General features: G+C 54.4%; 2 protein-coding genes across 2 annotated transcripts; one reads left to right on the top strand and one right to left on the bottom strand.

The window, feature by feature from the left end:
* The first annotated feature begins 754 nt into the window (after positions 1-754).
* ADIPOR1 (adiponectin receptor 1) lies at positions 755-7,223 on the top strand. Its single transcript, XM_068419323.1, has 8 exons — positions 755-839; positions 1,056-1,270; positions 2,014-2,130; positions 2,891-3,062; positions 3,518-3,704; positions 4,816-5,003; positions 6,012-6,205; positions 6,515-7,223. Exons 2-8 carry the CDS (start codon positions 1,130-1,132, stop codon positions 6,641-6,643), a joined length of 1,128 nt encoding a protein of 375 aa, XP_068275424.1. The 5' UTR covers positions 755-839; positions 1,056-1,129; the 3' UTR covers positions 6,644-7,223.
* A 1,718-nt stretch (positions 7,224-8,941) lies between these two features.
* On the bottom strand, positions 8,942-20,277 carry TIMM17A (translocase of inner mitochondrial membrane 17A). The gene is made up of 6 exons (XM_068419324.1): positions 20,208-20,277; positions 14,134-14,233; positions 12,638-12,701; positions 10,781-10,909; positions 10,291-10,401; positions 8,942-9,268 (listed from the first exon to the last, which is right to left on the bottom strand). Exons 1-6 carry the CDS (start codon positions 20,231-20,233, stop codon positions 9,198-9,200), a joined length of 501 nt encoding a protein of 166 aa, XP_068275425.1. The 5' UTR covers positions 20,234-20,277; the 3' UTR covers positions 8,942-9,197.

The raw sequence follows: 20,277 nt of genomic DNA, 5'->3' as shown, positions 1-20,277 counted from the left end.
ATGGGGAACCGGATCCGCCATTGTGCCGGAGGGCGGCGGGGAGTCTCCTGCCCCGGCTGTCGTTAGCGGAGGTAATTAAACCTCCGGGCAGGGAAAGCCGAGCCGGCCCCAACAGGCCGGGGGTGACCTTGGCCGTCAATTATTGCTGCGGATATTTGTTCTCCGGGGCCGTGGCAGCCAGGGAAGCCCTCGCCGGCCTTCAGTGAGGGCCCACGTGTGGGCAGGGTGGTGCTGAAGTGGCTGATGGCCGTTGGGGACAGAGGGACGGGGATGGACGGACGCCCAGGCCTGGCCTCTCCGGCCTGGGCACACTCAGAGTGGTGCTGCAGCTGTAACAGGGCTGCAGTGTCACTGTACCCACAGGCCTAAGGGCGGCGCAGGCCCGTCCCGCGCCCCGCGGCGCTCTGCCGCCCTCCCCGGTACGGCCGCGGGGTGCGGGACCCCCCGGCTCTGCCCCGTCCCACCGGGCCCGCCCGCCGCCATCACGGGACTCCCGGAGGTGGCGCTTTCGGCGAGGCGCGGCGCCCCGCCTGTAGGGGGCAGCGGAGCGCCCAACCAGAGAGACGCGCGGCCGGGCTAGAGCGTCTCCCGCCGGCACGTCACGTGGGCGGCTCGGCCCAATCGCAGCGGCCACAGCCGGCGGGGCGGGGGCAGAGAGAGACAGACAGCGGCTGCGGCCAATCAGAACGCGGCACCCGCGCAGCGCCCCGCCGTGCCGTCCCGGGAGCGCCGTCGCCGCGCGGGGCGGGGCCTGGCGGCCGGAAGCGGCCCGTTCCCTCAGCGTCGCTTCCGGTGCCGCCGCCGCCGCCGCCACCGCCCTGCGCGGGATGTAGCGGCCGGTGAGCGCGGGTGGGGGGGGACGGGACGGGGCGGGTCGGGGGTGTCTGGGCCCTTCCGCTTCCCCCGGCGGCCGCGGCCGCCTCACCCCGCCGGTGCCGCGGGGAGCGCCGGGTCCGTCGGTCCCAGCCCCCGCAGAGGGCCCGGCCCGGTGCGGGCTGCGGGGCCGTCGGTTCGCGGCTGGTTCCCGTTGACTCTTTTTCTTCCTCCCTCCCCAGTGCGGCGGCACAAGGACGCGGAGGGACCTGCACCACCTGCCCTCGGCCACCGGGACCGACCCCCCGCCACCTCCATGGCGTCCCGCAAAGCCTCCGCCACCGGGCAGGGCAACGGGCTGGCTGCCGCTGGCCGGGAGAGAGCCCACCTGGAGCTGGCCGAGCTGGGGCCGCTCCTGGAGGAGAAGGGGGACCAAGGAGCCGCCGGTTCGGCCAGCGTAAGCCCCTTCCCCACCCCCGGCGCGGGCGGCCCCTCGCCGGGGGCGCTCACCGGAGCGGCGGCCGGGCCCGCTCCGCCTGGCTCCGAGTCTCCGCTCCGTCCTTGGGGATTAACCCGGGAATTTGCCCGTTATCCCATTAACGGCTTGAAGGATGCGAGGCGGCCGGGTGAGGTTTGCAGAGCCCCGAGGCTCGGTCGTGGCTTTGTGTCAGCGCAGAGGGGCCGGGAGGTGTTTTGGTACCCAAAAGCTCTTGGTACGCAGGAGTCTGCGACAGCCCTGTCAGCCGGGAGGGTCGGGGTGAGGGGAGTGTGCTCGCTCACGCAGCCTTAGGGCTGGGAATCGCCTTCCCAAACCCGCTAACGGAAAAGGAGGAGAGAAGGAGCTGAGCCGTGACGGGCAGAGCGCTCCCAGCCCGGGGAGACGCTGCCTCCGCTCCGCGTTGGGCGCAGGGCCGGCGTGGGGAGCTGGGTGTCCTGGCTGGGCCAAGTGGCTGTTCCAGCCTTGGCTGTAAGGATGAATATCCCCCACGGTAATCCCGCCTTTCGACAAGGATAAATCTGGGATTAGCCTGCCCGAGATGGTTAAGACAGCAGCGTGTTGCGTCAGCGGTGGTGACCGGCGGGTCCTGCCTGTCCCCTCGGCGGGGGAGGAAGCCCCAGGTGCTCTCAGAAGGGACTCGCCGCGCGCTGTTCCTCCTCCCGCGGGCAGGAATGATTTCCTCCCGGCCTTTCTCCCTTTAGGCTGAAGACCCGCCATGCCCAGCGGCCCGTGAGGAAGAGGAGGAGGTGGTGCGTGTGCTGACTCTGCCTCTGCAGGCTCATCACGCCATGGAGAAGATGGAAGAGTTTGTGTATAAGGTACAGGAGCCTGTGGCGATCCCCCCGATCCTGATTTTGGGGTATTAACGAGCCCCAGATGCCCCAAGCGCAGGGCTCGGGGTGCCAGGTGGGGGCTGGGACGTGTCGCTGTGTGTGGGTGAAGCTCCCGGGGCTCCGTGTGGCTCTGCCTGTTGCGGCTCCGCTCGCCTGGGCCTGCTCCCAGCAGCATCTCCCGGGTGCGGGAAGGGGATGGTGGCGGCTGGGAAGCGCGGGGGGTGTTGGAGGTTGTGTCCAGCTGTGTCGACAAGGAGCGACCTGGGGAGCAGTCCCAGTGTCTCTGCGTTCCTCTAACGGAGAGCGGGAGCACCGAGCACCGGTGCTGGTTTCACCCGGTGCTTGTCCTCGCGGCTCGGTAAGCGGCAGCATCGGCCGAGGGCCGGCCCGGTTCTGTCGCCAGCTGGGTCTCCCTCTTCCCTGAGCAAAACGGGAGTTCCCCACTGCAGGGAACAGTTACTTTGGGTGCAGAAGGGTTAAACCTGAGGGTGCAAATCGCTTCGGGCTCCTGGGAGACGTGCAGGGATGTGGTGGGTGCTCTGTGGGATGTGGGTGGCTCAAGGGGTCCCTCAGGGTGCTGCTGGTGCTGCACAAGCTGAACTTCCTTTCCCTGAGGAGCCTTACGGGGCCTTTCCAGCCCCGGCTGTAGGGAAGGCTGCTGGGTTTGTTCCCCGTGCGACTTTAGGCTCCCAGGGTGAATCCACTTGAGCCTTTGGGCTGGCTCGACGCTTTTGGGGTGTTGCAGGTGTGGGAAGGGCGCTGGCGTGTGATCCCCTACGACGTGCTGCCCGACTGGCTGAAGGACAACGATTACCTCCTGCACGGCCACCGGCCTCCCATGCCATCCTTCCGAGCCTGCTTCAAGAGCATCTTCCGAATACACACCGAGACGGGCAACATCTGGACACACTTGCTAGGTGACTGGGGTGGGGGGGTTTGGTAGCCCTGGGGCTGAAAGTGGGCTTGGCCCCTGTGGACAAAGGTGGCCTTTTCCAGCCAGGACTTTCTGGGTGCTCTCTGTGACCCCTGCCTGGTCCTGCACACATACGCAGCTCGGGGAGCTCCCAGAGCCCCTCGGGTGAAGGGAGGACGGGGCAGTGCCCCACGGTGGGGCCCCAGGGCCGGGCTCAGTGGTGGTTTGTGGTTTTGCCAACACTCCACAAGAGCAGGACAGAGAAATGTGTCCTGGGCAAAACAGGGAACACCTCAGAGCACCAGGGATGGGTCAGCGGCTTGTCACCCTGCACCCGACCGTGCCCAGGCTCCGCTTGTCTGCAGTTAACAACAGCCTCATCAGAGCACAGCTTCATGCTTCTCATTCTTTGCTGAATTAATTCCTTCTCCTTCTGCCCTTTTGGTGTGTTCCCTGCAGGTTTTGTTTTGTTCCTCTGCTTGGGGATCCTGACCATGCTGCGACCCAACATGTATTTCATGGCTCCTCTCCAGGAGAAGGTGGTGTTTGGGATGTTCTTCCTGGGAGCGGTGCTGTGCCTCAGTTTCTCCTGGCTTTTCCACACCGTCTACTGTCACTCGGAGAAGGTCTCGCGGACTTTTTCGAAGTGAGTCAGGACGAGCGGGGTTGTGGGGTCTCCTGGGAGGTTTTGAGTTCTCACAGCACTTCCTCTTGGAGAGCGTTACGCCCCCAAATGTCTTCTCCTTGGGGGAAGGGAGCATTCACTGAATCAGGAGCCACAGCTGGGTCCTGGAGGGCTCTGCCCTTGGCCTCAGCACCTTAAACCCGCCAGCTCCAATGCCCGCAGGTGGATGATAAAGATGAGGACGCTGAGAACCTGCAGCTCCCAAGGGAACGGCCTTTGTGCCCCTCATAGCAGGGAAATGAGGAGGGCTCTCGGTCTCGTGGGACACGGCAGTTTGGTAGTTGCCAGTTTACTGGATGTTTTCCAGAACTCTGGTTGGGATCCGATTCGGACCGGAATCAAATTGAAAAAACAAACAGGATTCGTGGCTGGGCAGCGGCCGGTGCCTCTCCCCGAGGTCGGTGCACAGGCTGCTCTTAGAATTAAGCTCACATCAGCCTCCATGGCACAGGCAGGGCAGCAGCGAGGCTTTCCAGTAAGATCTTGCTCGCGTAAGTCTGTCAAAGGCATTTACTCGGGTGCTGCTCGCTGGCAAATCCTGCCAATCTCCTTTGCGCAAACCCCCGAGATCCTGCAGGCTCGTGGCTGCAGCACAAACTGTGCCGCCGTGCCCTCGGCAGGATTGTCCTTGTGTGCCAGGGCGGGTGCTTTGCCGCTGCCCTTCGGTGGTGAAACGGTTCCTGGATCGATAGATCGAAAGCACTTTGCAGGGGAGGGTAATAGTCAAATCCGTATCGCAAGGACTCGCCCTGTCATGGTGGTTTGAGCGGCCCCTCTCGTATCCAGCCGGCTCCTGCCCATCCTCTGTGCTCCTGCCGAGCTCTGCTGGTGTCCCCAGAAGCCACGTACGCGCCCAGGCCCTTTCTCCTGGCCCACGTTGTGTTGATGAGACCCGAGATCCTCCCCTCTCTGGACACTGGGCTTCACCCACGGGTGGCTGCCTGCCTGGCCGTGGTAACTCCGGGTGCAGACAGGCTGGAGGGCACCCACACACCGTTACCAAGACGACACAAGGAAGTGGGGTGGATTTTGGGGGCTCACCTGTGACTCTGTTATTGCACCCCGGCTGCAGGTTGGATTATTCAGGCATTGCACTGCTGATCATGGGGAGCTTTGTCCCGTGGCTCTATTACTCGTTCTACTGCTCCCCGCAGCCAAGACTCATCTACCTCTCCATCGTCTGCGTCCTGGGCATCTCTGCCATCATCGTTGCTCAGTGGGACCGCTTTGCTACCCCCAAACACAGGCAGACAAGAGCAGGTAGGAGCTTTCCTCCCTCACCCTGAGTCCCCGGCCCCGTGGGGGAACTTGTGAGGGCTTCAGGGAGGCACGTTGGGAAGATCCTGTTGTGGGTTGGGAAGAGCTCTCAGCATCTGCAGGATGAATTCCCTCAGAGCACCACAGCACCCTGCAGCAGCTCCTGGCAGGGAGAGGTCTCCTTCCTCCTCTCACTGTGCTGGGGATTTAGATCCTCTGCAGAGCAAGGGCTCGAGTCCCACCGGGTGCTCAGCAAGCCTGAGGTTTGGAGCGGACGGAGAGCGTTTAAAAATAGCGCTGTAAGTGGCGGCTGGGTGGGCTGGGGCTGCGCCACGCGAAGCCACCTTCTCCGGGAAGCAGTTTGGCAGCGTGAACCTGCAGCTCGGGCAGAGGAGGAGGAGATTCCCACGTTGGTGCATGACCCACGAGACCTCCTCAGAAGAGGGACAGGGGACAGGGTGGGACTGGCAGCCCCACGGCAGCGCTGGCGTTGGCACGCTGGCTGGGCCAAACCCTGCTGCAAGTACAAGCCGCAGCCCCACTGTGCTGGTGTCTCACTGCAGCACCGTTTGTTCTCTGCTGAACTAATTAAGATACAGGAGCTGACAATGTCAGCACCGCTAATTAGCACCTTCACCCTCAAGCTACAAGCAGCTTCACTGAACAAGTGACTCTGGCAAAGCCTCTCCTGGAAGGGCTGGCCAGGGCTGCCGCGTTCCTCATGCTGGGGAGGCTTCGGTGGGATCCCAAGGGCTGGCACCTCCCGAAAGGGCTGTGCTGGGAGCTGGGTGAGCTCTGCCCAGTGAGCACTGGGGGTCAGCACGGGTCTTGCCTGGGACGTAGAGCTGTAGATCCCTTGGTTTGTGAAGGATAAATGCTGTGGAGGTTTGGATAATCCAGAACTGAGTGAGGAAAAGCTGCTGGTGCCTCCAGGAGCTTCCCTTTGGGCAGGACGAGGGTGCCAGGGGAGCTGGCGGGGAGCAGCAGCTGATCTCTCCTCTCCCGCCGCAGGCGTCTTTCTGGGGCTGGGGCTGAGCGGCGTGGTGCCCACCATGCACTTCACCATCGCCGAAGGCTTCGTGAAAGCCACCACCGTTGGCCAGATGGGCTGGTTCTTCCTCATGGCCGTGATGTACATCACGGGCGCGGGGCTGTACGCCGCCCGCATACCCGAGCGCTTCTTCCCGGGGAAGTTTGACATCTGGGTGAGTGTGGGGAGGAGGTGGGGAGCTTCGGAGGGAGCAGCTGTGGGGTTGGGGATGGAGGAGAAGGTGGCTGGGGGTGTCCTGGTGTGCCCCAGCGCACGTGCTGGCAGCCAGACCTCGAACGGCTGCTGCGAGCGGGCAGGTACAGGGTGGAAAACGCTGTCTGGGAGCAACGAGAGGGGAAAACATGGAGCTCAGAGGACAGTCCTGGGGTGGTGCAGCAGTGAGGAGGAGGAGGAGGAGGAGGTGTTCCTGCTGTTGCTTTGTCCCCTTCGGTCTAGTCTAAAGGGCTTTTTCGCTTCCCCGCAGTTTCAGTCGCATCAGATCTTCCACGTGCTCGTGGTGGCCGCGGCCTTCGTCCACTTCTACGGGGTGTCGAACCTGCAGGAGTTTCGCTACGGCCTCGAAGGGGGGTGCACAGACGACTCGCTCCTCTGAGAGCGCCTGGTTTTAGTACAAGCTTCCTAAGTGCTTTTTAAACTCTTGTCTTTGCTAAAATCAAAGGAAGACTCAAAACTGTTTGGGGTTGTTGTTGGTTTTGGTTGGGTTTGTTTTTTTTTTTTTTAAGGAGGAAAAAAAAAAAAAGAAACAGAAAAATTCTTTAGCAAAGTTGTCGACCAAATCCTCACCCCCATCCCCTCGCACGTCGTGAGCAGAGTCACGCACTACCAGGACCAGAGATCTTTTTTTTTGCATATCCCTGGCAGCAGAGCCGCCTTGCTGGGGGCAGGGGGGGCAGCTCTGCGGCCCCCGGTGCTGCTGCCCAGGGCACAGGCACAGATTCATGTAACTTAAGTTTTAATTGTCTTTTGTTTTGTTTGTTTGTTTGTTTTTCCTTGACAAAGTAATGTAAACAGAAATGAGAGAATATTTAATATTTAATACTAAGCTTTAATGACTTGCTGCCACCGCAGTGTACTCGGCTCCCTGGCTGGCTGTGGTAGTAAAGGAAGGACAGGGGGGTAGGGGAATGTAGAGCTGCTGTAGCTGATTGAAATAAAGAGGTCAATAGTTCAGTGTCCTGCCCCTGGTGTCTGTCTTGTCTTTTTTTTTTTGGGGTGGGTGGAGAGAAGAGGCTGCTCAGGGTGGTGGGTGCTTGTGGGGAGAGGGTGCTGAGGAGTGTGTCCCCTCAGAGGCTACTGGTGTGGGGCAGGGGGATCCCTCCTGGCCTGGCAGCAAGTCTGGACTGAAATAAAACCCAGGGAACTCGCAGGTGTTGTGGAGATGCCAGGGAGGAAACCCCTCCCCAGCTGGGTGATGTGCCACTGGGCAGCAGGATCTGCTGCCTTCCCTCCTGGGGGGGATTGGCACAGCCAAGGGCTGGCAGCCGGGCAGAAGAGACGCTGCAGCCCAGCTGGGGTGTGGGGACTGGAGGATGATGCCCTCAATCAGCAGCTTCTCCTCGTGTACAAGTGTGTGAGAGTGACCCTGCAGCACGGACGGTCAAAGGGGATTAGAGGGGAAGAGCTGAGCTGAACAAAGCCCAGCTTGGGCAGCTGAAGCCCATTACCTTCCAGAGGGTGAGGGAGGAGCGCCTAGCAGGGCCACCGCAGCCCCTGGACCACAGCCAGTCACGGCTGGCACATGTCCCTGCTCTCCCTGTGTCCCTGCTGCTGTGGGGAAGGGGTGTGTGGCCCTTTTTTGAGATGTTTGGACATGGCTTGGCTTTGGGGGCTGCAAAGGCAGGGCCTGGCTGGAGCCCCCAGGGTGGGGAGCAGAAACACCTCAACCAGGAACAGGCTGAGTGACACCAATCAAGGAAATTGTGTTTAAAATTCACCCAAGGAACCAGGTAAGGGGCAAAGCAAGACGAGGGTTCACACACACAGAGGCACACAGTGCTTTTGTGCTCAAGGTTTTTGAAAATCACACACCAGCAGCAACTACACAAACCAGTGAGGTACCAGAGACGCAAACCTTGGCAGCGCTGGAGCAGCTCTAGGACAGGCACGGGGGTGGAAACAGGAGTGTCCCTTTTACAGGGGGACAGGACACAGGAGATGGTTGGGACCCTGTGCTTGCATATGGATATTCTATCAGGACCTGCCAGCAAGCAGTAGTGTTAACAGGAAACCTCACTGGATCTGCTCTTTTAACTGCTGGCAAGAGGGAACATGCCTCCAGAACTGGAGTGTAAGAACAAAAACATGGAGCAATGTTTTAATTGTGTTTAGGACTGAATCAGAGGTGAAAAGGCAAGAGGCTCCCCCTGCACCCCACAGCCCTCCGTGGTTTCTGTTGGGGGCTCCTACCCACGTCTCGTTGCCATTCTAAGAGGGGAAGCTGCCTGTGGTGGTCCCTTGCGAGCCTGCTGCGAAAGCCACAGCAAGAAGCAGAGCTGAAGAACTCGTTTGCTGCCACCTCCTGCTAAAGGGGCTCAAACAGGGGTTTAGGGGGAGGCAGAGGTGTGCTGCAGCCTGCGGATCCACAAGAGGCAGATTTCTGCTTTAACCCAAGAACTCAGGCTGCGTGGCAGGAGCGTAGAAAACAGAACAGCAGTGAAATTGCTGGAAGGAATTTTCACTGGCTTGCACATTCTCCCAAGAATATTCACTTTAGGAATGTAAAACTGCGTGGAGATGAATTATTGCCCTTAAGGTGAAATATGTGTAACCTAAATCCGCTGGGGAAGAGGCTAAATTCCAGCTGCGTTCACCGCGGATGGTCAACGCCCGTCCCAGAGAAGACTCCAAAGACTTTCACTTCAGTCCATGTCCAAAGGACAACAAGACTCCGTTTGGTCCTTGTCTTAAATCTCCGTGTATTCTATCAGACAGGTACGAACATTACAGCAATGGAATCTATCAGGAATAAATAGATTTGTCATCTTCTAGAAGTTCTCCTGTGCGGCTTTACCCTGAAAAGTGCTGAAGGTCGGCTCGGCGTGGTTTGTGTAAGAGACTACCCCTGGTGGAAAGACACACCACATCTTGGTCCTCCAGCATTTTAAAGGACAGCTCAGGTACAAGGAGAACTAGGAGAAGGAGGACGATCACTGGTATTGTCTGTAGTCGCCAAAGGGAGTGGGCTGCAACTGGGAGGGGTCGTCTGAAATCTGAGGGCCTGTGAATAAGGCAAGAGAGACAAAAAAAGGCAAATAATAAATATCAAAAGACAAGAGATTCGTCCTACTAACAGCATGAAACACGCTCACGGCATTTTTAATATAAATCCCCTCTAAAGGGGAAGCCAATAACAAGACTTTACACAGGACTTTTTTTTCGTTCTAAGAAGTCAGGAGCTTTGTGCACTGATGAGCCTCAGTCCAGTATCAGCTGTATTTTTACCTCCTTTATTAACAGGGACATGAATCAGAGCAGCGCGAGGGAAACATTTTCAGTCACCTAACGGAGCTGGAAACCTCTGCCTTAGTGCCCTTTGGTTGAACTTGGCCACTCTGGAAAGGTTTCCCCACGGTAACTTGCCCCACAATAAAGCAAGGCAGTGAAACGGAACAGCTCGCCGCGGAGTCAGCTTCCCAACCCCTCCTCCTGACGCTCTGCAGGAGGGAAGCAATACTTCTACTGTCTGCCAATTTGAGAGAGAATAAATTGTAATGGATAGATGACACCCTTTCTCTAAAGCTGATTAATTTTAATAAGTCTTTGTATTAAGAACAGAAATTGTTATAATTTAGATCGAACAAAGAACGTCAGTGAACAACCCTGCGAGAGGAAGCCTCTCGGGAATTAGTGGCTTGCTGCTAATCCTTCCAACACTAGTGGGTTTGTGTGTATTTCTCCCAAAAGAAGGTGGAGCAACAGAGGTATTAAATATTTTGCACAGGCGAGTATTTACACAAATGGTCACCAGCTTGGCTGACTGACACCTCAGCTTGGGGAAAAAAAAAAAAGGCATCTAGTTTTTGAAGCAGTTTAGAAAAAAACCACCACCACCATGCCCCCTGTTTTGAAATCTTTTATCTGTATGTGTCTGCTGATCGTGATGACCACACGTAAACCAGGGTTATCTGCAGCCGTAGAAGCTGGTGACCAGCAGAGCAGATTTACTCTGTGACACGGCTGACGACTGGAAGAGGTACGATAGTAACAACGTCGCGATAGCGCGGTCCGATGGCTCCTCACCGTTTTGAAACTGCGTGGAGGCAAATCTCGTTAGCAGAATACCAGCTCCTTCAATTAAAGCTAGGAGAATTCCTCCCATCGCAGCAGATCCCACCATGGCAACAGGTCCATCTAAACATAAAAAGCACAAACCGACACTTTTTTGGTGCGTTGCTTTGCGTTTTATAGTTCTCTTTCTTTAGGCATAATCTCTCCCATAAGCAGCCTCAGCAGCAGTCATTTTGCATCCATTAAGCCTCATTAGCATCACCAATTAAAGGGTAATTACTAGGCAACTCTCCCCCTCTTCATCAAGGAAACAAAGGAACACAGGTAACGTCGGAGAACATAATTACTACTTTCATAAGCACAGGACAAAAGTTTCAGCTTATCTTTCAATTTCTCTGAGAAAGTAAATTCCAGATTTGGGTATCACAGACTGTTGCTTCAGTGTAACAGTCGAATATAGAAGTTTTTTAATCAATATCCTCCCCAGGGCTCAGTTTCTTACTTCTGGCAGCTAATATGGCTCCAGTCAGGGCTCCGCTTGTGATTGAGTTCCACGGATCTTCTTTCCCTCTCATTCTGACCATACTGCAGTCAATCATGGAGAAGAGACCTCCCCAGACAGCAAAGCTGCCTGTTAAATAAAAAACAAAACCAAGAAACAGTTTAAAGCAAGCAGACCAGGAAGTCACGCTGCAGCCACACAATGAAGAGATGGGGGATCAGTGTGCTTTGACTTGCCAGGTGACACACGTATGACACACATTTTATATATAATCTCACTAATTTATATCTCATGACAGCAAGCTTATCAAACAGTGATTATGACGGAACTTCCATCCTAATAAAGCCAGATGAGCTCAGGGAACTTCCATATTTTGTCACTTTTTAAACGTATTTCCTTATAGAGAATGACACGGGGTAATTTCACCCCTTATCCTCACCCTGCTGCTGGCACCTCAGCAGATCAGCACTGGTCGGTGTCGTGTGGCAGATGCAAAGACTGCGACAGTTTTCAGAATTGAAATTCTACAGTCTTTTAACAACAACGTGTATTATAAATGGAAAGAAATATTCAACTCCAGACTCATTTTGGGAAAACTACTCTTTAGAATGAGTTCAGCCCTCCTTAATTTGAGGTATCTCAACGCTTTATACCAGCTAAAAACCAGGAGGTGCCTCTCGCTGCGCACAGTCCCCACAGGCTGCAGCCACAAAGCCTTTACAAGCTGTGGCCCCGATTTCTCTACGTGGTTCTGCTGCAGCCGGTGTTTCCCCACTCAACACCACGCTCCCATTTTCTCCTCCTGTCACATATGAATCCAATTTGCCTGTCCAAACGGCACAGCACGGTGTGTGACCACGGTGTGACCTTGAAGAGATCACGTCACCTTGACTCAAGCTGCAGTTCTGTGATTTTTTTTAGACTTTCACGCACAAAATTCACTTCACAAAAATGACTGAAATTTACCTTTCTGACCCCAGGGGAACAGTCTGAAACCCTACCCAGACCCACCCATCCACTTCATTGTTTCTCCAAGTTTGATCATTTCTTTTAATGACATTTCTTTTAAGAAAGAAAGATGTTGAGGTGTTGGAGCGAGTCCAGAGGAGGGCAACCAAGCTGGTGAAGGGTCTGGAGGGTCTGACCTACGAGGAACGGCTGAGGGAGCTGGGGGTGTTTAGCCTGGAGAAGAGGAGGCTCAGAGGTGACCTTAGTGCAGTCTACAACTACCTGAAGGGAGGTTGTAGTGCAGTGGGAGTCGGCCTCTTCTCCCAGGCAACCAGCGCTAGGACAAGAGGACACAGCCTCAAGCTTGGCCAGGGGAGGGTCAGGTTGGACATTAGGAAGCATTTCTTCTCAGCAAGGGTCATTAGCCATTGGAAGGGGCTGCCCAGGGAGGTGGTGGAGTCACCATCTCTGGAGGGGTTTAAGAAAAGCCTGGACATGGCACTTAGTGCCCTGGTCTAGTTGACATGGTGGTGTCAGGGCAACGGTTGGACTCGATGATCCCAGAGGGCTCTTCCAACCTGGTTGGTTGATTCTGTTGATTCTTTGACACAATTTTATTTCAAAACCCAGCACACAATGCACGGGCTCCCAGGCAGCTCTGCACAGAGCTGGTTAAAATACTACAGTTATTAACCCTGGCTTATCACACCATGAACACAAGCATGTTTCCTCCGCACCTAAATGAGTTCTGGATGCATCAGAACCATATTTACTCATCTCTCGGACTAATAAACCCCACTGAAACACAGCTGGCCCACAGCTCAGGTGTCACTGCACTTGTACCACATTATAGTCCCAAACTGGGTTATCCACCAACAGTCAAAAATTAAGTACAAAATTAATTATTACCTCCCAGTTGCGGCGCTCTTGTTTTAATAGCTGTCAAACTTCCCCGCAGCCGGTGGTTTACGCCCTACAATATGAGAAAGGAGAGTTAAGAGTGAAGTCTTGATTGTACATAGCAAAGAGCTGCCACGGGCTCAACGTATTTCTAAGCACCCTCAGCTGTGACCAGGAGCTGACAGAAAGTGCCTTTTACACATACTTTAGTATTTATCACCTTTATAATATACCTGTCAACTACAGAAATGAATTACAGCCATCAGGCGTTAAACAATTTGAGTTCAAAGTTTGTTTTGAGCGGCCTAGTGGGGACTGAACGAGATATTTAAAGTAACACTTCTAGCAAGATAAGAACATTTCTTTTTCACATGTATTATTTCTTTGCTCCTATCTGGTGCCCGGTCACTTCACAGAGTTTTCACACAAGACACCAGCAGAGCCAACTGCAGCATCAGGTAACCACAGGGAGGAGACTCTGTCCGTGGGGAATGGGGAAATCCACACCGAGCTCGGCTGGCAGCAGCAATCTCACTATTTAGTCTCAAACTTAGTCCCAAATTTACTCATTCCTAATGGTCAGGTGGAGTATTTAGTCCTTGTCTCATCAGCCCAGTCTCAGGAGCTGAGAGAAGCGAGGAATTTGCTTGTAAGAGTAGTGCTGAAGCCTTTAACACTGAACACACCACCACAGAATTATGACTACAAGTTTTCCCACACTTTAAGAAGATTTAAAGAACATACACCCAGGTTTTATTTTTGATACAAGCACTCGGAAGTGTGGCCAGGTTTATTTAATAAGTCTCCAGGAAAATTAAGAAAGTAGTTAAGTGTATAATCCTTCTCTCATTAACTATCTGCAGGATCCAACCAGTTTGGAAACAGTTATTTATTTACAAAACTTACCTCACACTGATGGCTTATTAAGAAATTTAAGGCAAACACATTGTCACATAGTAACACCCAAAAACACTCGACAAAAAACCCCTTTTACATGAAGCCAGAGAAACGTTTTAAAATAAATGTACAAGTAGAAATTGGATCTTATTTTATCAAATGTCTCTACAAGAGGTTTATAGTCAAAACCTTGCAGCAGAAATCCTGAAAGTGAAAACTGATTTGCATCAGCTAAACCTCAATTCACACTTCCTTCGTTTAAACACAACCTATCAAAAAATCCAGTTAATAAAAAATGTTAATTATTAAAAAAAAAGGATTAATTAAAGAAAATAATACCCCCTAACATAAATCAGAAGGATAATGGGAGGGAGATGTCTCTCAGCAAAGGAGGGCAGCATCCCACCGCTGCCATCAGATCAAACAGGGAAAGCAGAACTCTTACCCAGTAAGATGAAGGATCCATGTGGATCCTGAGCTGGTCACTATTTGTACCCTCCTGGTTTGGATTATTTCTTCTCCTTTACCTTTGGCTGGCCAGATTTACTGTCAACAGCCAGAGAAAGCAGGAGTGCACTCTGAACGTGCTCTCAAATGATTTTACTTACCACGGGGGAATTTCTGAACCCCTTGATAGCTTGGAAAATGCCACCTCCTATCGCTCCCATCGTGAAAGCACCTCCGCAGTCATCTACTATCCTCCAGGGACTATAAAGAAGAAAAAAAAAGATGAAAATACTGCATTCCATCGTGTTAAACCATGCAAGTGACTGTAACAGATCCACCACTCATGCTCTGAGTGTGATTGGAGTGAAAATCAAGCCACCAGCTGTATTGTGTCCCACATCCAGCTGGCTGAACAGACATCAACAAAACCACACACAGGTAATGAGACAGCGAAACAAACTCGAGGTTTGCCCAGAGTCCACCAGCCCCTCTAGAGTGGCAAGTGTCAAATATACAGAAGAATTGCCTGAACTCCTCACACAAGGCAGAAAGGTGTTATTTCCATCACGGAAAACTTGTGCAGAAATCCAGCTCTGCCCTGCTTAGGGAGTGTAAATAGCTTTAAATTTATTGTTCACATTTTCGTCTTGACCTACAGAACACTTGGGTGGCAGATCCGATGAGGCTCAGCTCGCAGCTGGCACACAACACCACTTTCCTGAATCACCCACATTTTTCATTAGTTCTGGTTATTTACATGAGAGACTTTAAAGTCACCTTTTGTTAAACCAAAAAGGTTTTTCCTGATGCATCCTGGATCTCTGATCCATTGGAACAAAACACAGAATCAGTCAGCTTGGAAGAGCCCTCTGGGCTCATCGAGTCCAACCATTGCCCCGATACCACCATGGCAACTAGACAATGGCACTAAGTGCCATGTCCAGTCTTTTCTTAAACCCCTCCAGAGATGGTGACTCCACCACCTCCCTGGGCAGCCCCTTCCAATGGCTAATGACCCTTGCTGAGAAGAAATGCTTCCTGATGTCCAACCTGACCCTCCCCTGGCAAAGCTTGAGGCTGTGTCCTCTCATCCTGTCAATTTGCACTCAACCTTCTCATCACTATCCAGTTTTTAACCCACATGTTATCAGGTGGGTACTCCTGCTCCTTTTGCCATTCTTGCTACGAGAGGACTTGAAGAAAACACTACCCATGCTCCTGTCCATCTACCAGTCGCCCCAGTGGGGTTGGACACATGGCCATGATCTGGCTTGAAGCACCACCAAGACCCACAGAATTACAGAATCACAGAATCAGTCGGGTTGGAAGAGCCCTCTGGGATCACCGCGTCCAACCACTGCTCTGACACCACCATGTCAACTAGACCAGGGCACTAAGTGCCATGTCCAGGCTTTTCTTAAACCCCTCCAGAGATGGTGACTCCACCACCTCCCTGGGCAGCCCCTTCCAATGGCTAATGACCCTTGCTGAGAAGAAATGCTTCCTGATGTCCAACCTGAACCTCCCCTGGCCAAGCTTGAGGCTGTGTCCTCTTGTCCTATCGCTGGTTGCCTGGGAGAAGAGGCCGACTCCCACTTCACTACAACCTCCCTTCAGATCCAGTCAGAGGACCAGAAGGCCACGGTTGCTCCCTCCAACAAGACGGCGCATCAAACGTTTCCAACCAGCGAGCAAAAGCTTTGCAACACAACAGAGCACCTTCCTCGCAGCAAACGCTTTCAATACCCACGAGATGAGCTTTAATTTGGGGTTCAAAACTGCTGCCAAGCACTGGAGCCTCGTAACTCTCCGCCACCAAACTGAACGCCTAAACTAGGTGAGCACTAACCTGCTATTAACCTCTGTTGCCACTGCTGGTAATTCTGAAGCATAAAATAACAAAGTGATTTTGATTCTTTCTTCTTATATCAAAATCTTCCAGCAGAAGCCAAGCACTCAGATGATCCTAACTCCTGCCCTGGCAATAATCAGAAAAGCCAGCAAAAACCAGACTACACCACGCAGGGTCACGAAACCGAACGCTACGGCAAAGCTCCGTGTTCTCATCAGCAAACCCCAGACGTGAGCAGCGACGTGCGTTTCCCATTTCCCTCTAAACGCCACGTTTCTGTTCTCGAGGATTCCCTACAGCTCCTGCACGTGAGAACACATCTTCAGCGCTTCGCTTTGAATCCGCCACTCTTCTACCTCACAGGACATGCTAACGCTCTGCTGCTGTGAGAGACAAACACCATCGCTCTTCCCCAGAGCCCTCGCTTTGCTGCCTATTTTTGAGGTGGTTTTTGTCTCTCAAATTTGCAGTCCCTCCTCTTACACGTTATCTCCCACTTTCATGACCCACTTCTGAATCTCTCCCTACCTCCGCCGTCGCTTTAACGAGAGCGTAGCCAGCCCCGCACGCCTTCTCAACGAGAAGCACACATGCTGTCGTTCGCTGGCTTTGCTTTTGCCTCTCGGCATCACGTGGCTGTTCTGAACACACCAGAACCTCTTTACTGCCCTGCCTGTAACACGCTTTCATCTCGTACTCCTCACAAACCTCCTCTAGCTTCGACTCAATTAAATAATTTAGCCCCATTTCACATTTTATTTTCCTTCCTCAATACATTTCCTGCATTTAATGATCAGGAAAAGATTACAGGCACACTGCTGTCAGAGATGCCAAGATGAAAAGCCACTAAGTCTTTCTTCTCAGGGTTTTTTTTTTTCGTTGTTGTTTTCTTCCCCACATCTCCTGTCCAGATTTTGATCTACTCTGTTATGAATAAAACATCTCACCACAAACCTCTTCCTTCGTTAGGTTGCTAACAGGGATCTTGTTAAAAGGCTTTCTGGAAATATAAATAAGATTATGTAAAGTGGTCTTCCTTTACCCACAAGGTCAGAGAATTCCCATTTAGCAAATCCTGACTGTTCTTTACAGAAGCTTCGTTAATTAGACCCCAATCATGGAACGCTTTCCTAGATTTTTTCCATCTTTAACCCTTCCTCACATGTCAAGCTCATTAGCTGTTACCTTTGGGGTTCTTACTTTGCCTTTTAAACTATTCCCCAAGCCGCCGCGGGAGCAGCTTTTAAATGAGAAAACGTCTTTGATACCAGCACAGTCATTTCGTGTGTCAGCTCCTCTGAACCCCCGGACAGACGCCGTGTGCACCTGAAAGCCGACACAAACCACCCTGCAGCCCCTGGCAGTGCCTGACCTCAGTGGAGGAAAGAATCAGGAGAGAATAAAAGAGATTATTCTATTATTAATTTGGCACTTAACTACAAGCTTAATGTTACTGTTAATTGTTTCCCTGACTTTAAGGGGACATCTCCCAGCAGGGAACTGATGTGCTCACATCCAAGGTCGGATTCCTACTCCTGATGGCAACTGAGGTCGCTTAGAGATGAGGAGAGCAGAGAGCAGGACTTCACTTGTGCCAGGGCTCCAGGGCAGCCACACACGAGCTTGACAGACCAGAGAGGCTGCGGATACCCCACACCCAGAGGGAGCTGCGGTGGCTCACGGCACAGCACGAGGTCTTGGGGTCGATAACAAGAGGAGAGGGCCAGTGGAGCGAGGAAAGCTGGTGGGCACCACGCCAGCTCTGCCTGCCCGTGAGCCAGGACCCTCGCTCGGAGGGGCGAAGCGTCCCTCCAAGCTCCGCGGCTGCCCACAGCTCTGCTACCGGCCGATGAACCGCCAGAGTCGGAGGCCATCGCGTTTTAAATAAACCAAGCTGCCTTTTCTCACGCCGGCGGTTCAGCGGGGTGCCAGCCCAGCACCAGCGCTGCTGCAGAAGGGGCAGCGCTTCATCCTCATCGTCAAACCGTCGTGACACGCCTGAACAGCCTGAGCTCTGCCCCTCCTGCCAGCCCGATGGGCTAATGAAGGCAACCGCGATGCAAATTACAGCCAGGTCCTACAGCGTCACCTTCCAGTGAGGTCACAGCGCTCCCAGAAACAGCAGCTCCTGGGGGGTGACACCCCACGTTGCTGCAGGAGGACAGAGATAACGGGGTGACCAGCAGCAAAGACAGAACAGCGTGGGGCCCCCGACAGCCCCCCTACAGCTTAGCAGCAAAACGTCCCTATCGCATGACTCCACTAAAGGGAGAATGTTACCTGGAGCCCACAGCAATCAAACAATAAATACAATTTATTTTGCTGACGTCCCAAACTTTGTGCTGTAGAAAGGCGGAGCTGACATTTATGGAGCGACTTAGAACCATAGAATTGTTCTGGTTGGGAAGGACCTTTAAGATCATCGAGTCCAACCGTTACCCCAGCACTGCCAAGGCCACCACTAACCCATGTCTCTCAGCACCACATCTACACGGCTTTTAAATCCCCCCAGGGATGGGGACTCCACCACTGCCCTGGGCAGCCTGTGCCAGTGCTTGACAACCCTTTTGGGGAAGAAATTGTCCCTGATCTCCAATCTAAACCTCCCCTGGGGCAACTTGAGGCCGTTTCCTCTCATCCCATCACTTGTCACGGAAAAGACACCGACCCCCCCCCTCGCTACACCCTCCTTTCAGGCAGTTGTAGAGAGCGAGAAGGTCTCCCCTCAGCCTCCTTTTCTCCAGGCTAAACCCCCCCAGGTCCCTCAGCTGCTCCTCATCACACTTGTGCTCCAGACCCTTCACCAGCTCCGTTGCCCTTCTCTGGACTCTCTCCAGCACCTCAAGGTCTTTCTTGTCGTGAGGGGCCCAAAACTGACCCCAGGATTCGAGGTGCGGCCTCACCAGTGCCGAGTACAGGGGGACGATCCCTGCCCTGGTCCTGCTGGCCACACTAGTGCTGACACAAGCCAGGATGCTGGTGGCCTTCTTGGCCACCTGGGCACACTGCTGGCTCATATTCAGGTGCCATCGACCAACACCCCCAGGTCCTTTCCCACCAGGCACTTTCCAGCCACTCTTCCCCAGCCTGTAGCGGTGCGGGGGGTTGTTGTGCCCCAAGGGCAGGACCCGACACTTGGCCTTGTTGACCCTCACACAGTGGCCTCGGCCCATCTATCCAGCCTGTCCAGACCCCTCTGCAGAGCCTCCTGCCCTCCAGCACATCAACACTCCCGCCCAACTTGGTGTCCTCTGCGAACTTACTGAGAGTGCACTTGATCCCCTCATCCAGACTGTTCCTAAATATATTAAAGAGAACTGGTCCAAATATCTTTAAATGTCTTTAACTTAAAACACAGCAGCAATCTGCAAAGCTTTGGGAAAAGCCTCATGAAGAGTCACAGGTTTTTCTGTTTGCAGAGGCAGGCAGAACGTTGTATACTTAATCCTGAGTCTAAGCTTTCATTTCATAGAATCACGGACTGGTTTGGGTTGGAAAGGACCTTGAAGATCATCTAGTTCCAACCCCCTGCCACAGGCAGGGACACCTTCCACCAGACCAGGTTGCTCCAAGCCCCATCCAACCTGGCCTTGAACACTGCCAGGGAGGGGGCAGCCACAGCTTCTCTGGGCAACCTGGGCCAGGATCTCACCACCCTCACAGCAAAGAATTTCTTCCTCAGATCTCATCTCAATCTCCCCTCTTGCAGTTTAAAACCGTTCCCCCTCGTCCTGTCACTCCATGCCCCTGTCAAAAGTCCCTCTCCAGCTTTCCTGTAGCCCCTCCAGGTACTGGAAAGCTGCTATAACGTATGTTTTCTTACCCCAAATAAAACCTTTAAGTTGCAACCAAGGCGGCTGTGAACGTTTACGAAGACACCACAACAACGTGACCGCTGTTAGATGCCGCCGGTTCGTCGGTAAAGCTGCCGGTGCGGCCGGGCCGGCTGAGATGCGGGGGAAGGAGAAGAGCCGAGTCACCAGCGACCGGGGTGGGGGCTCTGGGGGGGGCTGAGGGCGAAGCGTGTGCCCAGGGGCTGCAGCCCACAGAGGCCCAGCCGCGGGGCAGGCCGCGGGGCCCGCCCGCCACACCGGTACCTCACACCCCCCCCAGCCCCTCAGAGAGGCTCCACCGGGCTCGGTACCGGCGAGGCCGCGGCCGCCCAGGCCCCAACGCACGGGGCAGCCCCTCCGCCGGCGCGGCCCGGCCTCCCCCGCCGCCTCTCCCTCAGGGGGGCCCGCCAAGGTCACCCCCCCCCCATCCCCACCATGAACAGCCCCGGGGAGCAGCGGCTGCCGCCCCCCCTCCCGCTCCGCTCCCCCCCGTTACCCCCCGCCCCACCGGAGCCCCCCGGCCCTCCCGCCCGCGCGCGGGGCCGCTCACCAGGGCTCACGCGCGTACTCCTCCATGTTGCCAGGCCCCACCGCCCTCCTTCGCCGCGCGATTGGCTCAC

This window comes from Nyctibius grandis, chromosome 27 (genome assembly GCF_013368605.1).
Source record: "Nyctibius grandis isolate bNycGra1 chromosome 27, bNycGra1.pri, whole genome shotgun sequence".
NCBI classification, from domain to species: domain Eukaryota; kingdom Metazoa; phylum Chordata; class Aves; order Nyctibiiformes; family Nyctibiidae; genus Nyctibius; species Nyctibius grandis.
This window is presented reverse-complemented; position numbering and strand designations above follow the sequence as displayed.

What these genes read in the sequence shown, in the direction of transcription:
- ADIPOR1 (XM_068419323.1), top strand. Translation starts at nt 1,130, where the DNA reads ATGGCGTCCCGCAAAGCCTCCGCCACCGGGCAGGGCAACGGGCTGGCT. An exon ending in TGGAAGAGTTTGTGTATAAG is followed by an intron (nt 2,131 to 2,890) that starts GTACAGGAGCCT and finishes GGGGTGTTGCAG; the next exon opens with GTGTGGGAAGGGCGCTGGCG. An exon ending in ACACAGGCAGACAAGAGCAG is followed by an intron (nt 5,004 to 6,011) that starts GTAGGAGCTTTC and finishes CTCCCGCCGCAG; the next exon opens with GCGTCTTTCTGGGGCTGGGG.
- TIMM17A (XM_068419324.1), bottom strand. Translation starts at nt 20,233, where the DNA reads ATGGAGGAGTACGCGCGTGAGCCCTG. An exon ending in GAGTACGCGCGTGAGCCCTG is followed by an intron (nt 14,234 to 20,207) that starts GTGAGCGGCCCC and finishes TCTTCTTTATAG; the next exon opens with TCCCTGGAGGATAGTAGATG. An exon ending in AGCCATATTAGCTGCCAGAA is followed by an intron (nt 10,402 to 10,780) that starts GTAAGAAACTGA and finishes TTTTATGTTTAG; the next exon opens with ATGGACCTGTTGCCATGGTG.